Below are 16114 nucleotides of genomic sequence, written 5' to 3'. Positions count from 1 at the left end.
GGTGATTTGAAAATCCACCCACTTTTAGAGCATTATAAACAGATTTCAAGTATGAATGAATGGCTTTATTCCCCATAAAACGAATTCTATGGTGGGGTTCTGGGTAAAAAGTTGCGTGCAGGGAACTTGACCAGCCCAAAAACCCATGAAAGGCAGCGGGAGGCAGCGGCTGCTCACATGTTATTACACAGGAGGGTACAGGTCAACTTAAAAAAATGTGTGTATACAATAGGGAAGTAATACATTTCAGTAATTAAAAAAACAAGTAGTGTGTGCGCAGAAGGAAAATATTAGATTTAAACATGAGCATGATAGATTGTCATTAGTTTCTGTGTAGCCGCTATAGTTCTCGAGTTACGTCCTACACAATGGCAACATGAAGTGATTGTGCGGGCACTTTATTGTTTAATGAGTTTTCGTACAAAGCATTGCACTGTAGCTTATTTAGCTCTTTCTAGACTGCTAAGTGCCAATATCTATTCGAACAGCATCTACAATTGCTGCAACTATAAAAAAAAAGTTAGGACACAAATTTTTTCCACAATCACATGAAAATAATGTTGTACATTTATAAATATCATATGCTAACAAAATTTGGCATACATACTCCTGAAGATATGTACAGTGCGGATACCTACTTCAAATTGCCATATCTCCAAGCAGTAATTGCAGAAGTACAAGGTTATATTTGAGGGAATCATGAAAAAAAGTTTGTTGAAATGCTCAAATCTTTTTGCATAGTTTCAGCAATTGCACACACTGTTTGGCTTGATATCGGCGCTTTGTGCTCTACAAAGAGCTAAACAACCTACAGCACGATGCTTCTTGTGAAAATTAAGTGCATGAAAAAGTGCCCTAAAGATGGCTATATTTTGCCATTGTGCACCACATGATTCAGAAACTGTAATAGCTATACAAAGGGTAATGACATATTTGAAGTCTGCATAGAAAACTCTATAATCGGCTGAATTTTGAAACCTCTAGTACAAGTAATAAAGAAAAGGTAGTTTCGAGGAGTGTCTCCCCTCATGGATAAACAAAATCTGGCCCCCCTGGACCTTTGGTGAAGAACTTGTTATAACAAGTTAGTCTTGCTTTTTTTTTTACCATTAAAATACACAAGTTGCGGTCGTTTTGCTTAGACTATTCTGCTCGGCATTGTCTTTTCCATTCTTGTGCTCTTGCGGAACACATCTTGGTTGCATTAACGAGTGCACAGGCTTCGTTCAGTGTCTTACAAGGTTGTGTGGTGCTAGGAGAAACGGCTGATTAGTATCCGAGTAAAGAAACGAGAGTGACCAACTTGACTTGTCAGAATCGGAATTCTTTATTCAAAGTTGTGATGTTACATGTATTTAGTATACAGAAGGAGGTCCCACAGTGGACGACTGTAGCAGGACCTTCTGTGCAAAAACAATTGTGATTCAAAATCTCTTAATTCAGGTTTGCGGATAATACCAACTGCCTTTTTCGTCCCAGCAAGGTCCTGTGTAATTGAATGGAGAAAAAGTCCCGCGTGTTTGGACTCCTAAAACAGCACAATGGTTATTTCGAACAAAATTTCTCGCTCCCATGGACTGATTTTCAGATAAGCATGAGGCAAAGGAGGAGGTCCAGTGCGTCGATGCCCCCCTCCCACCCTTGTTCTTTAGAGCATGCTTGATCACATTACCTCATCTAAGACCCCCTCCAAGTGCACGCTAGAGCCAGTCGTCTCCAATGCTGGGCACGTGGGAGGACTGCGCACATCAAGCTACCATCCTTCTCGGCTCACCTTTGCGCGTTTCCCTCTCACCTACAGCAGATGAGGAAGGAGGCGCAATCATAACACACTCGAACTTTATGTACAACCTAGGCTTCTTCCAGCACCTGCTGTGACGTGCTAATGGAAGAAATATACTTCTTTCAGGGCTAGTCCAGGATGATTTTGGTTTTGCATGTTGTACCACAGAATTGGTCGGGTGCTATACTTAAAGGGGTTCTCTGTAGTTAGAACTCCGTTTTATTCGAACGAACTTCCAGTCCTCTTGGAGTTCAAATTAACAAAGTTCTACCGTAGTACATAGTAAAAGATGTGCTAACAAAATACAGAATTGATTACAAGGACTAACAAGGTTTTAGCATATCTCATGTTAGTAAGGCAAATCGCAGCGTAACAGAAAAAATTATAGATATGAAAGGTGACTTCTTACATGGAAAGTTAGTCTTCAAGCTCTTAACAAAAGCCCTTAACGTTTGGCTTGAGTGTTAGGCCCAGCATTCCATCTGCATGTTGTTTCACTGTACCTTACGTTAATGTAATTATGAGGTCACTTCTGGTCGGGTCACTGAGAAGTGTTCAAACCGCAAATTGGTGCTTTCTCTTTACAGGTTCTGAGAAATCAGTATGTGTTTGACAGAAGTCTGCCTGTAACTGGCAGAGCTAACAGCATATATTTATTTAAATTGAAGAAATAGATGCGACAGCATGTTGCGAAACGTGCCGAACATATGATCCACCATGTGTTCAGGCCATGCTCTGCCTTAGGCTGGGCATAATGTTTTGTCATATTCGTCTTTTACAGCCTCTCCCGTTTCAACGCGTGCAAGGCGAAGACTGTTGGTTGTGAAGTGAAGTTAAATTTGCGGTTTCTTAGTGATGTTTTATAGCATTGTAAATAAACACTCACATTCACTGTTTCAGACTCGAGGCAGATTGCAGTTCTCTCTTTTCATTATTGGAACTGCATGACCGGTTTTTATTTGCGATATTTTGTGTGAGCGACAAACTTGCGGAGTGTAGCTTCTAAGTCTCCCCATGTTCAGGCAAACGGTTCCCCATAGAAAACAAGTTATATAATATTCGTGCAAGGAATTATAATGATTTTGGGTAAGCGTGGGCAAGTATTGAAAATTTTGAATACCGTATCTCGCATTTGAAAACCATGTTCTTGGTTTTCATAACAGCAGCAGCAGCATGGCCACTTTGGGTATCGTTAATTGTTGTTGCTGGCTGAGCTCGAGCAGGTACAGTTCTTGCGTTTCTCTCTAACAGCGGCCTGTTACTTCTTGTATGAAAAGGCACGAGACAAGTCAGTTCTACTGTGGGAAAAATGCGAGAACATGTAAGGAAACGAACACACAGGAAAGATAGCGCTTGTTCAAGCGTCTTTTCCGCCACAAGACATACTAATTAGCAACTGCATGCCCTGTTTTGTTCCGCTTCATGCGCTGTTGTCATGACGGGTGATAGTGGTTATAATAGCGTAATTAGGGTGAGCTGTCGGCAAGCATGTTCACACGACAAATACAGTCACGAGCAAAAAAAGGGTCATGTGACAGCGAGCTTGCATTCACGTGGCAGGGTGCAATCGCAGACGCCAGAACAGATGAACCAGGCTGCTCCCGGCACCGCCGCACTTCGACAGCCACATTGGAGACCACACGCAGCAAACCCAGCCTAGTCCTTCAAAGCGCCCCCCCCCCCCCCTCCCGATAGAAGAGGGCACGAGGGCGGACAATGTTAAATCGGAGACTGAGAATTCTCTTGCTCTTTCCGAAACTGCCGTGGGAGTCGATAATGTTAAATCGGAGACTGAAAAGCCTGAAACTACTGAAAGAACAAGCGCACAACGTCTCCAGAACAACGGTGAGGACCAGCCAAAGTCCACGGTACGACGAAGACGTCAGCATGGCAAGCGTGTTCACGACCAAAAAAGGTCACGCTCGCTCCCGAGCGCCTCTGCCGATAGCCCAGTCAACAACGAGCCGGCCGAACACGTCACGGTGAATGAAAGTGAAGGAAGCGCTAACCCTTCTGTAGGGGTCCAGCACGCGCCTCACGGAAAACACAATAAAGTTAAAAGAAAAACCGCTAAGCGTTCCCGCTGTGCCCACAAAGCCTTTTCAAGCGATGGTGATGGCGATGCGCCTTCCACCGCCTGTTTTCAGTGGGATGCTAGCACCGCTTTTACCTCGCACAATTACTGTCACCTTTACAGCACCGTCTGCAGTTCATGGCCTGTCACATCACAAGCAGGTCACATAACAATTAAGTGCACTGCCTAATGCTTTCAATGTAGGAACATTTGTTGCAGTAGAACAGTGAGTGTGTCACTAGGCCCAAACAGGGTGTGTAAATTTATTCAGTGTTGTTAAACACTTTTCCTGCCCTTGGGGAAAAACAGCAGTATTTGACTAGTCTAATAAACACTTTTTTTGTATTGCAGAGTATGCTTGATACTTAACCCTTTGAGGGTAGATTTTTTTCGCCATATGCGACCGCCCAGGGTCGATTTTTTTAAATTTCAAATTCCAATTCTTCTTAGGGACTTATTTCGTACGGACTTGTTTCGAAAAAATTTACCGTAATTTTCCTAGGGTGAACGTAAAGTGAGAAAAAAATATTTTGCATTGGTGTATATGTACTCTTCATTCATGAATAACAATAAAAAAGGAAGTAAACTTTTAAGAATTGAAAATTTGATGCATTGTTATACACATTGTTCAAGGCTTTGAAAATGCGCACACGAGAATATTTCGCAAGACTCAAATCTTCCTGCTCTTACACTAATATGTACATCCATAGCGTAATCGAACTGCATAGATGCACTCACTCAAAAAAACTGTGTGGTTGTGTGCCCGTCAAAAAAGCAAAGCATGTGACAAACTTCCGCTAATCTTCATCTTATCGCCAACCAGAGGCAATTAGGTTTTGCAAGTCTAAAAAAAATAAGAGCAACGGAAAGCATGCATGGCGGTATCCTTCCCATGCGCACCCTGTGAGCACTAAACGAGCGAGAAACAAGTGGTCGCCCTTTGAGCGATTAATAACGAGATAGCCATCAGTTTTGCAAGCGCAAGAAGCCAAAACCACCCCTGGAACAAAACCCAAACCACCGCCCGCCCGCGTGCGCGCCAATGCGTGAGCGGTAGTACATAGACGTGCGGGAGCAAACAAGCTCTAAAACAGATCATGCAACAAAAACCGAGAGACGGAGGCATGTGAAAAAAATTCCCTGTATTCCCACATAGGGCCGGCAGATGACAGAAAAGAAAAAAGTTAGGGAATTGTCGCGCTTTTTAAATGTACAGACGGCACCGTAAATATACAGCATCGACCATGTTGAACTTGTTTGCGGCATCGTATATTTACGTCATTGACCCTGAAACGGTTAATGTGTATATCAAGAAGAAATTTGCTTTCCCACGGTACTATGTTTAAACATGTTGAAAAAATTTAAAGAAAAAAAGAGATATCTTAACAAAAATATAGTTATATAAACATGTCATTGTTGCGTCGCACATAAGAACCTTTAAAAAAGGTTGAGAGTATAAATTTTTAACACAAACGGCATATGCAACATTCCAGCCAATGGCATGTTTCTTTGTAAAACATTTCTTGAGACAAAAAAAATGTTAACACTAGTAACTAGCCCTAGTGTGATTCCAAGGTCAACTCCCAGCTGTCTTTTTGCGCGATACTTGACTCGCTGCTCCGCTGCTGACAAACTATCCTGACCGAAGATTGTTAACACCGTAAGAAATGGGACCTTTAGAACACACAGGATACCTTTATATCAGCACACGACAGCTTTGAAATGGTTTGGTGAAAAAAGCGAAACTGCATTCGAAAATGTGACGAATCAAAGTTGTCTTGCACATCAGTGCATCTTCCAAGGTCCAAGAACTTGTGCCCAGGTGCATTAAATTGGTACAAATGCGACATTACCATGCATGAGCAGTGCGCGGCGTCTTCATCATCATCGTCATCTTCATCTTCGTCATCTTGGTAACTACAAGCGTTCATCATGCCGGCTACGCCCCTTCTCTGGAGGCACTTTAAAAATCCGGGTGCAGCGGAAAAAGAAAAACCAAAACTGACTGAACAGCTCCTAAATAACTTAAGAAATGACTCTAGCTGTCCAGGAGTGCTCGGGAGGCGGCAAAAAACGAATTTGTAATCGTTGGTAGCGGGCTATCGATGAGAATAACGCAGACAGGAAAATGTTGACAGCGACATTAATGAGAGCACAGGGTGGCCAGTGCTCACGAGGTCCTAGACTAAGAACTCAAACTACCATGCCTAGGGTCCATTGAAGGACTCTGGAGTTTCCTTTCATTTTAATAAATGTTTCTCTGTTTCTTACTGAATGGCTCAAAGCAACTTTGATATTCAATACGGTACATTCAGTGTGATATTCCAAGCTAAGCATTCATATTTAAATCCTATTCCATAAATTGTATATCCATACACCCCCGATTAGGCTTTCCTAGTAGATTCGCATTTGAAAAACTGGATGTTTGCGCCCATTTTTTATTGCGCCCCAAAATTGCAATATAGCCGAGGAGTAAAGGAAGTGTAGGTACCTGAATATCTATAGAGACTCCGCAGGTACGTTAATTCTAAAAAAAAAAAAAAATATTGATCAAGAAAGGGGTCTGGCAATGAGACACAATCTCTCCTATGCTATTCACTGCATGCTTAGATTGAGTGAGGTTCAACGGCAAATATCCAAGCTACAGTTTGCAGATGACATTGTCCTGTTCAGAAACAATGAGGATGAACTGCAACAAATTGAGAAACTGTAATCTGTGCAAGAGTATGTTTATCTAGTTGGAGATCGCTGGGACAGGCCTTCGTCCTGCAGTGAACACAAATATGATGGTTGCGATAATGATGATAAATGCCTGGCAAGCACCTGTTGTCATGGTTAAATGACACAAGTGCTCCGGAGAACTTGGAAAAGCCATGAAGAGTCTAAATTGGTGGTTAGTTTAATATTCATGCCTCCCCTAATTATGCATTCAATAAATTCTCTTTTAACAAACTTCGTATTTACACACTGCTAACCCTTTCAGGCGCTGTGTACACAGTTATGTGCATGAAGACAGTGCATCAACAGCAAAAGCAATGATAAAAGTAGTTGCATTTAAAATGTGTCCCTTACATCTTGAAACACTTCTGATTAGAATGGTGCTACAACTTTGAATAAAATGTACAAAATTTTTTAGCAAATTCAGTGGGAAGGTAGACGGTTGGGTGTTCTTACGTAGTGTCAGTGTGTTGTATGTAGTGGGTTCAGCTCTTTTGTTGTTTTTCGCAGTGTCAAGCACCAGACATAGTTTTCAAGTGGCTGAATAAGTGCTTTTCAAGCTGCATTTCATTAAGTGCTTTTTAAGAAATGTGGTGAAAGCAAGTTTTCAATCAACAGGATGAAGTAGCGTCTGAAAGGGTTAATTATAACTGCCAGACATGCACCCGTCATTGTGGTTAAGTGCTTGGAGACATAGGTTGTACATATAACTTACAAGTATTGTGTAGAAGTCCAATTCGGTGGCTTAGTAGCTGAGAGTAAGGAAAATGGGAGAATGCTCATGTATTCAGCGCTGTGTGCATATTACAAGAACCCCTAGGTTGTTGGAATCAGTTTGGAGCCCTATCTTAATGGCGTCCTTCAAGGCCTACTGTGCCACTTCAGGAAAGCTCCAATTGGTTACAGTAGCGGGATGCATGCTGAATACTTAATTGTGTAACTCTCAATGTTGCTGGTATGTGAACACAAGCATACTACAACTTTCAGATGCCAAGACATCTTTTTGACTTCTCTGTTTGCATTGTAAACACTAGCAACTCCTTTTTTTAAGCCTTGTGTACGCGAGTTGTGCGTGCCTTGCTTACTTTTGTTATACCAAACAGAAAGGTGATGCAGCAGTGCAGAGAAGCCTAAACAGCAGGCATCAACTTCACAAAATTGTAGTCTGCATTGGCCAAGCTTCGGCAACTTGCTGCTGTCGAAATGTTCTGAAAGGTTGCATGGGCGTAGTTGGCAGTAGCACTGCCAACTACGCCCATGCAACCTCATGTTTCTTGCCCATGTTTTCTTGCACTGTTATGTTTAGTTTTTTTTGTAGGGTGAAATTTACTCTGGGAGGGTGTGTCCGATAACAGCCAGGAGGGCGCAGTGAGTCGAGTTGTACGAAGTACAAGTGCAGCTTGGCAGACATTCTCAAATGATCACTTTCTGGTGATGCTCTCACATTAGCTTGGCACAACGTTTAGCGCAATGTCTCAGTCTGTCGAAGCTTGACCATTATGCAACCTCAAGGTGGCACTTTGTGTAAGCAAAAACACTGTGTAAACAAGAAAGTTTACACTTAATGGGTGTAAACTTTTTTTAGAGAGTAAGGCTATATTGGATTCTGAGTCGAATAGCCCTTAAGCCCTGCCCATGCAAAGCAATGAAAAGTGAAGCACATGCCGGCCTGTGGCCCCTGTACGTAGTAACAGATGCTCGGAAGCAACATAACCACCCGCTAATAAATAGACAGTGCCTCGAAAGGCATTGATATGTGCTGGAGTTCGGAGCGTTGTGCAATATGCGCTGTGCGTACTTCTCTACAATTTGGAGAGCGCACCTCATCGCACTGCGCTGATTTTCATACATCGCTGCTTCTGAATAGAGTGTTGCTTTGTGGGCACATGACAACCAAATTTCAGGGGAAGGTGTTGAAATCCTTCATGCAGTGAAATTTACGGAACAGGTTCAAGAATCATGACTGATAAATGAATGAGCACTTCAGTCCAATGTGAGCAAGCATTGAATTATGTGGTTGTGCCGTGACATATTCTTTATTTTCTTTTTTGTTTTGTAAACAGAGTCCCTCCTTTCTTTTCTTTTTCATGCACAGGTCCCCCAGTGAACAAGGACAAGTTAATAGAACACATTCAGCTCCACGAGATGGCGACGGTGACTCCCACAATAACCAGGCCCAAGAGTGACAAATATACTCCAAAGAATGTGAGCGCATAAGGAAGCTCTAGCTACATATTTAAAATGTAAGTGCCCTGTGCTGCTTCTTATATTTCACTTTTTTTTCTTTGCCTTTTTTTTGCCTTTGCTTGAATAAAACAGTTTGTGCTTTAGTTGCCCTGTTGCTGTTCATCCCTTTGTGGAACCTCGAGTGCCAGATATTTGGCAATTGTGCATGCTAATAAGGCACATTCTGTGCTCTAAGGCAGTACCAGGCTTTATGTGAAATGGTGATTGGCATAGGACATCCTTCTTGTAGCATGATTTACTTACTTGCCTTGCTTGCTTGGGACGTGATGATCCTAAGTGTTTTCAGAGACCTGGAGTTGTACGTTTGGTCACTTCAATCACTTTTGAGGACACAATCACTTTAGCGAGATTTTGCATGCTGCCAAATCGGCACTGTACACATCAGGGTCTAAAGGCGACAGTGTTCCGTGCGCAGGGAGTGCAAAGTTCGCAGTCTTGACACAGTGCCTGGAACGGTGTTGCCCATAGATGGCGGCATGTCCGGCTCATTGTCTCACGAAAGTGATTGCAATCCCCGAAAGTGGTTGACCGAGATGATCGTTCACTTGAGTGTTCGCAGGCCGGAGTGATCCCAAGTTGTTTCTGTCACAGAGCCGCATTGCTTGAAACAAAATGCAATTATTTCGTTACAAGCAGTGCGATTGCTTTTACAGAATACTTTGGTACATAGTGTTATACCAAATCAGTGAAATCAGCGCATGGGAAATGGAGGCCGACGTTTGCTTTCCCTTCCGTAGCCGATAAGGCTGCCTTTGCCTTTCTTTGCGCTTGCAGTGTGCATAGATAATGAAAGAAAAAAAACGATTGAAGATGACCTTCCACTCGCTTTGTGCATGGAAGATGACCTTCCACTCGCTTTGTGCTGGAAGGTGACCTTCCACTTGCTTTGTTTATGGAAGGTGACCTTCCACTCGCTTTGTGCATGCATCGACTCTACATTTTCTCAAGTGTGCTTCCCTTCCCTTTCGTGTCATAGGTCGCGCTCCGTAAACTGATTTCACTTTGCTTTCGGTACTTATCCAGGGACACGATGGAATTAACTTACATTTCTCAGTCAGCGCTGCGTGCCATCTCATTCTTGCCTCGTCTTAGTCTGTTTACGCTGTCATGTACAGTCTCATGGAATGAAACATGTCAACTTGGGGCTAAGTAATGTGCACATTTTCATTTTCACCATCTGCAGTTTGTGCGGCATCAGTGTAATTTTGGCTCGTACACTTAGATCGGAGCCTGCATCCGTTTGAGCAACCAGACTCGTAGCAACACGACACGATGCTCTCTAGTAATTTGCAAGTACAAAGTGCGCTACTCGAAGTCTCCCTGTTTGTTGCATTTCATTCTGCAAGTACTGTATTTGCAATGTCGCACAGGCTAGTTCTGTGTAATGCAGTGGCTAAAAAAGGCATTCCTTAAGAAGAAAGGGCTCCTCCCTCGGCCAATGCTTCAAGATTGTGTCGTGGTGCTTCCTCCAAATTTTTCTGTCCTCCATGTTTCCTACACACTCAAGTGTCGAGTGCAGCAGGATCGTCACCAGTCCTTATGTCAAAGCAGCAGATGCTACAGCAATGCAGTTTTAACAGTTGCTTCATGTACAATGCCCATTGTGATAAATAAATGAAAGGATACATGCTAGTGACAAAGCCCACCTCAGCCATTTTTGCTTATTTGAGGGCCTCAATACACTCGCATGATGCGCCAGGAGTTTGTTACATCGAAACTTCAATGGAAAAATTACTTGACTAAAGCGTAGTAAGAAATACCTGGTCTTCAGGACAGCCGAGATCTGGAAACAAAAAGAATAAGGTTAAATTGTACGCTTCATTACACCAAGGTCTGCTATTTAAGAGGTTCAACTATGTGATTATGCCTCAAGTTTGGTTTCACTTGTCATCAGATAATGCTGGACATCTTGACACTTAGTTACATTTTTCACTACCTTTCACTCCTCTTCTCTTTTGTCTGATGTATGTATTTACTGCCCCACTGCCATATTAATTTTTATGCATTGTTCACTGCCTGCACGTCACTATTTACTTTTCTTGTTCTAAAACAAGCCACTGATCATATGTGTAGGACTAACATGTGAAACTAGGCTAATGCCTAGAAATATATTGCTCAGAACTATTGTTTAGAACTGTGTAATGGGGGCCTGAACAAGTTCCACATCAAGGACAATTAAAACTTGGTCACCTTTATTTCTGACCATAAAGGGTATGTTTCTACAAAAAACAACAATGAAATACTATTTTAAGTGAAACTTAATTAGTATAGTAAATAACTGGGGGAAATTGCTTTTGCTGAACTGTCCACAATTGGAAACTCACTCCAGCATTTAAAAATTGCTACTATAGGATGCGCGTTAGGTCTCCCGGGTCAGATCAGAATTTCGATTTATACAACTTGGCATAGCATATATGATGTGTTGGCCATTACTTCCATTACAGGGTTAGATGTACGCATTAGGGGCTCAGCATCATTTATTGCCTGTTGCAGCAAACATTAACTATTCCAGGGCCAATCGCCATATTGAAAGGATTTCCTTTGAAGGAATGCCGTAGGTCAGTCCTTCAATGAACAACATAAGGTGTTCATTCAAAGGACATCCCTTCAATAAGACAATCAGACCCTGAAGTGGCTTAAGTTTTCTGCAGTGTATAATGAATGATGCTGAGCTCCTGTACGCTTGCCTCTTAACTTTCTGATGCCTCGAAGGGTCTCTTGAATGACATCATTGTCTTCAAGACGCAGTGGCGTGTTCTCATGAGGAGTATTTTGTGCATTGCAGTGTGCAGACCTACATCGCAAAGAGAAATGGGGAAGGAGATGACTGCCAGCAGCAGCCCTGACCAACCACTGGTTAACCACTCTTGGCTGCGAAGTGCGTCGTCCTTCCAAGTTTACTTCTCACGTTTCTTCATGGCATGACCGCAGCACTTCCAAATATGGCTGTTACATGGCTAGCATGTGGCTCCTTCTCTCTCTCTTTTATTTTATACCCCACCCATCTTCTTTTTGTTACTTTTTTTTTTCCCCTGTAATATGTACATGTGATACAGTCCCCCTGTGGGCACTGCCTCATCGCTACCCTATCTCGTGCTCCCTCTACGAGATTAGGTGCGCGGTTGCCTATGGTGATGCAAAACTTGCATAAACGTCTGCTTGTCCCTCCGTGTGTGTCTGTTTGCATGTGTGTGTGCTTGTGTTTGAGAACTGTGTAGTGACAGTGAAAATGCAGGAAAGCATCAAAGATGCACTCTTTAAGTATGGCTAGAGCACTCCTCTAGGGCTTTTGTTTTTCCATGGGTATGCCTGTTTTAAGGTTGCGCTGCTGTTGCTACCCTGTACATTGCAGCCGAGCTTGCAGTGCTGATGACTGCATTGTTGTCGGGGGATGGCCAGCCTTCTGTGCGATTGTTCGACAAGCATCGCTACTCTCGTCGCACGTGCAAGTTCGCCGAGTTCTTGCTTTGCTCGTCCTAACAGTTTTGCATCACCGGCAGAGTGCGCTCTGCAGCGGGGATTTTGCGGTGTAGTGTGAATCGACAGCAGATTCTTGCAGCGAGTGTCTCCAAGCGAAACACATTGTGCATGTGTATACATTTACTGAATCAATCTTGACATTACTTTAATGAGATGTGGCTGTCCGTTACTTTTATTTTTTTTTCCCTTTCTATTCATTGACATCTTTACGCATGGCAACATTTTGGAGCAGCCACCCTTGTTCGTAGTTTGTTTCTTATACAGACTTTTTAAATGAATGTTTCAAATCAAGATTGCAAGTAGGGAGTGTTCTTTCACTAGAGCAAGAAAGTGCTGATATGATAGTGCACAGGGAACAGGGTTTGTAGCATCATTTACTCACGTGCAACCACGCTGAAGCCTTGCTTAGTTAATTGTTGCAAGGGGAGACTTGCTCCGTGGTGTGCGGCGTGTTTCAAGCCAGCCTGTCCTGGCAGCACTGCGACCTTTGTTCTCATGCAGGATCAGTAAATTGGTTTTAAGTGAACGCCATTGTTATTTTATGTAGCTGTATGCAAAGAAGCATTGGAGGTCCACAATTGTGCATTGACTGTCAATACCTTGTTCTTTTTCCGAGTCGGCACAACCTCCATGCACTTTTCTCTCTTTTTTTTTTTCCTTTTATACATTCCACATTGGCTTTGCATGTTTCTCTCGCATGTGTGAAATGCGAGGCTCGATGACTTAAGTGCGCACTTATGCGTCATGAGATGGGCTGCGCATCCGAAACTATTGATGTTGTTGAGGCTCAGCCATTTTTCTTTTTTGGACTTGAGTATGTGTGTCATGTTTGATGGAAGAGAGTTCAGCCCCCCAAATTCAGGAACCTGCTCAATTCTCTGCTCTTGTTTTTCTCTACTAAGTGTGATAACAAGCCCCTTTTTGACTAGGCTTGCTCACTGGTCTTGAGTAACACTCCTAGGTGGACCTCAGCATTCTTTGAAAAGCTCGGTGTGCTCCCTGAAATCTTTAGTGAAGAGTTGCTTGGATGACGTCTTTTCCACTCCAGCACTCCCATGTAGATACTGGAACTGGTTGGTTGCAAAATCTCAGTTGCAGAGTTTCCGAGGTGCATTATCAAAGTGCGGTGACCACATAAACAAGGAGGTGGCGCTGGCCTCCATTCGGTAGAGTCTAGCGGAGAGCTTTGAGTTGAGGTGCGCTCGTGAGTGTTTGGGGGTCGAGTGTCTGAAGTGAGTTTGCAACACAATGGTGCCCTGTCCTAGCCTATTCTTTTTTCTTGGATTTGCACTATTTCTCTTTTTCTTTCTCACAAGCAAAAAGGCAGTGCCTCGTCGGCCCCTTTCTTACTTTTCTTGTATGAACAAAAAACTGAACGTTCCACGGTGACCAGACCCACAGATGTGTGTATTGTCTGAGCATTGTCGTCTGCCGAGTGGTGTTGTCTGCAGTGTGTGAAGCAATTCTAGTCTTTCTTCCTCTTCTTTGTTTTTAATTACTAAGGGGTGTGAAAAATGAAGCAGTCGCATCTTATTTATTTTTAAATTCTAGTAGGGAATTTAACAGAAATTTGCACATACTTCCCGTAAGCTTGCAGATTTATGCGTCAAGCGTGTCTGGCTTTCCATCAGTCCATGGTGCTTCAAATGTGGTGTTTCACCTACATTTTGTGTGGAGAGATGCTGACTCTTCTTCTTTCCCGTGCCTTTTGGTGGTTGCAGAAGGGAAGTTGTTTCACTCATATTTATAAAACCAAGTTTCCAAACCCTTTGTTTTATTAACAATGCTCACCAGCTGAAGTAGTGAAGGTTCACATGGCCCCTGTTCTTACTGTCTTAATGCTTCACAATTTTTTTTTTCAAAGTTCTTGTTAATATTGTGGGCATTAAGGCTTTGTCTTCTCTTTAACGTGGCTGCCTTCCGCGAAACTCAGTCTGTGGCAAACATGCATTTCTGTAGAAATGAGAGAGAACAATGAAAAAAAAATAGAGGAAACAGTTTGATCTTGTGATCCTATTGAACATTCATGTGAATGTGTGATAGTGTGTTGTTACCACTAGGAAGGATTAGTACACATGTTGTGTGTGGAGACATGGAACATTCATACCCACATCACTGCTCTGGAACAACAAGTTGTACAGTAAGACCAATAAAAATGAAATGTGTTGTCTTGTGGTACATCGATTGTTGTGTGTGTTATTTTGTGCTGGAAAAAAAAGATAGTGGTCTACCTTGTTTCTCCTGCAAATTCAGTAACAAAGAAAGCTTGTGCGTGAAATGAACTTTTCGTGACGCTGGACTTCTAGTGTAAGTACATGACAGCACGTTGTGCTGCTGCCTTCACAGAGCTTGTCTTAGTATATCCAGCACTTGCTTTTAGAGATTGGAGTATTGTTTTCTACGAAACCTACTAAAGGAAGCTATAGAAGTAGTACCTAAGGGATCTGCGAGTGGGGCCAATGTGGGAATGATATTTAGTTCAAGGATTTGTCTAGACGTAGTCCTGTATTCAAACTACATTGCAAGTTTGAAAAAAAATTTTTTTTAACAAATCTTCATCAGTGCATAAAGTCCCATCGGTTATGAATCTGCAGACTAATTGCTTTTTTGCTGTGTTTATAAACTGGAAGTGCTTTGAAATTTAGAAAGGTAAAGTAACAAAGAACTTGACAATAATGTTCGAAGCCAGAAGCATGCAGATTAGGCAAATTCATGCGCTAGCCACCATTCCTATAGTATCTGAATGATTTTCGTGCCACAGTTCCCTCTGGTAATTTTTGTATGAAACTAACAATTTATTTGATCCGAACCACCACCACATTCCCCAGGCAACATGCATGGTGGTGCTGGTAGCGGTACGTATCTGTGCCCAGGGATGGGAACCACCACAAGACTAAGACTTTAAAAGGTTCCAGTCAATGTGTACTGATCAGGGGTGCTGTGGCATAAAGCTATTTCAAAATGCTTCTATTTCATTTCAGCATTAGGCCACCCACAATTTGTCAAAAAAAAAAAAAATTCGGGGCACCCCAACTTCGCCTGCTTGTCACGCGACGTTTCGAAATCCAGGAGAACTCCCCATCTGCTATGATGTGTACACACCGATTATGCATGATTAGATCGAACAAAAGAAAAAAATTCTTGTTCTACACCTTTTTCCCCATTGGCGATCCGCTATTGGTCGGAAGCTTTCGGGACGCGCTCACTTCGTCGGTTTGTTAGGCGACGTCACAAAACCGCGAAAACTTGCCACGGTTATGCAATGTTTATGCGTTAAAGATGCATTAATATGCCAATCAACGCTGAACTTTTTTCCGGAATAGCCGAAGATTGTGCCCCTTCCCGAAAGGAATAGAAGATCGCTGCCCTCCGATCGCTTTGGCACTAGCCACTCGGAGCTGCCAGGTAGAATGGATTCATTTGCGTATAATAATTACCTTTGCGTGACACGGGACATTCATTTTAGGGATCTTTAAGAGGAAGCTTTAGCTCGGGCCCAACTCCGACGCGGCCTATTCAAATACATGTAAAACGCAAAAACGTTTTTATGAGATAACCCCTGGACCGATTTTGATGAAATTTGACGCATTTGAAAGAGAAAGGTAAATTCTAGTGACTGTTGGAAGCGGAATTTCGATTTAGGACTTAAATTTTCTTAAAACGATTTTCAAATATTTTACCGTCTGAAAAAAATAGCAGCACGAAGTTTACAAATTCATAGCTCTGCATCAAGAACTGATATCGCGGTTCTGTAAACGGAATCCATTAGATCATTCAAAGCGGAGAAATTCAATATCATTTTACATCTTACG

General features: G+C 42.5%; 1 protein-coding gene across 3 annotated transcripts in view; it reads left to right on the top strand.

Annotated features, from left to right (window-relative positions):
• LOC142579783 (NPC intracellular cholesterol transporter 1-like) overlaps positions 1-14480 on the top strand; it is a 330403-nt gene extending 315923 nt beyond the window's left edge. For all 3 annotated transcript variants that reach the window (XM_075690348.1, XM_075690347.1, XM_075690349.1), the window contains 2 exons: positions 8671-8818; positions 11608-14480. In XM_075690348.1, coding sequence (XP_075546463.1) covers positions 8671-8792 — 122 coding nt within the window. In that variant the 3' untranslated portion in view covers positions 8793-8818; positions 11608-14480. The remainder of the gene's footprint in view (positions 1-8670; positions 8819-11607) is intronic.
• Positions 14481-16114: the final 1634 nt, after the last annotated feature.

This window comes from Dermacentor variabilis, chromosome 4, assembly GCF_050947875.1.
Source record: "Dermacentor variabilis isolate Ectoservices chromosome 4, ASM5094787v1, whole genome shotgun sequence".
Classification (NCBI taxonomy): Eukaryota; Metazoa; Arthropoda; class Arachnida; order Ixodida; family Ixodidae; genus Dermacentor; species Dermacentor variabilis.
The sequence above is the reverse complement of the archived record's forward strand: the minus strand, read 5'-3'. Positions and strand labels throughout refer to the sequence as shown.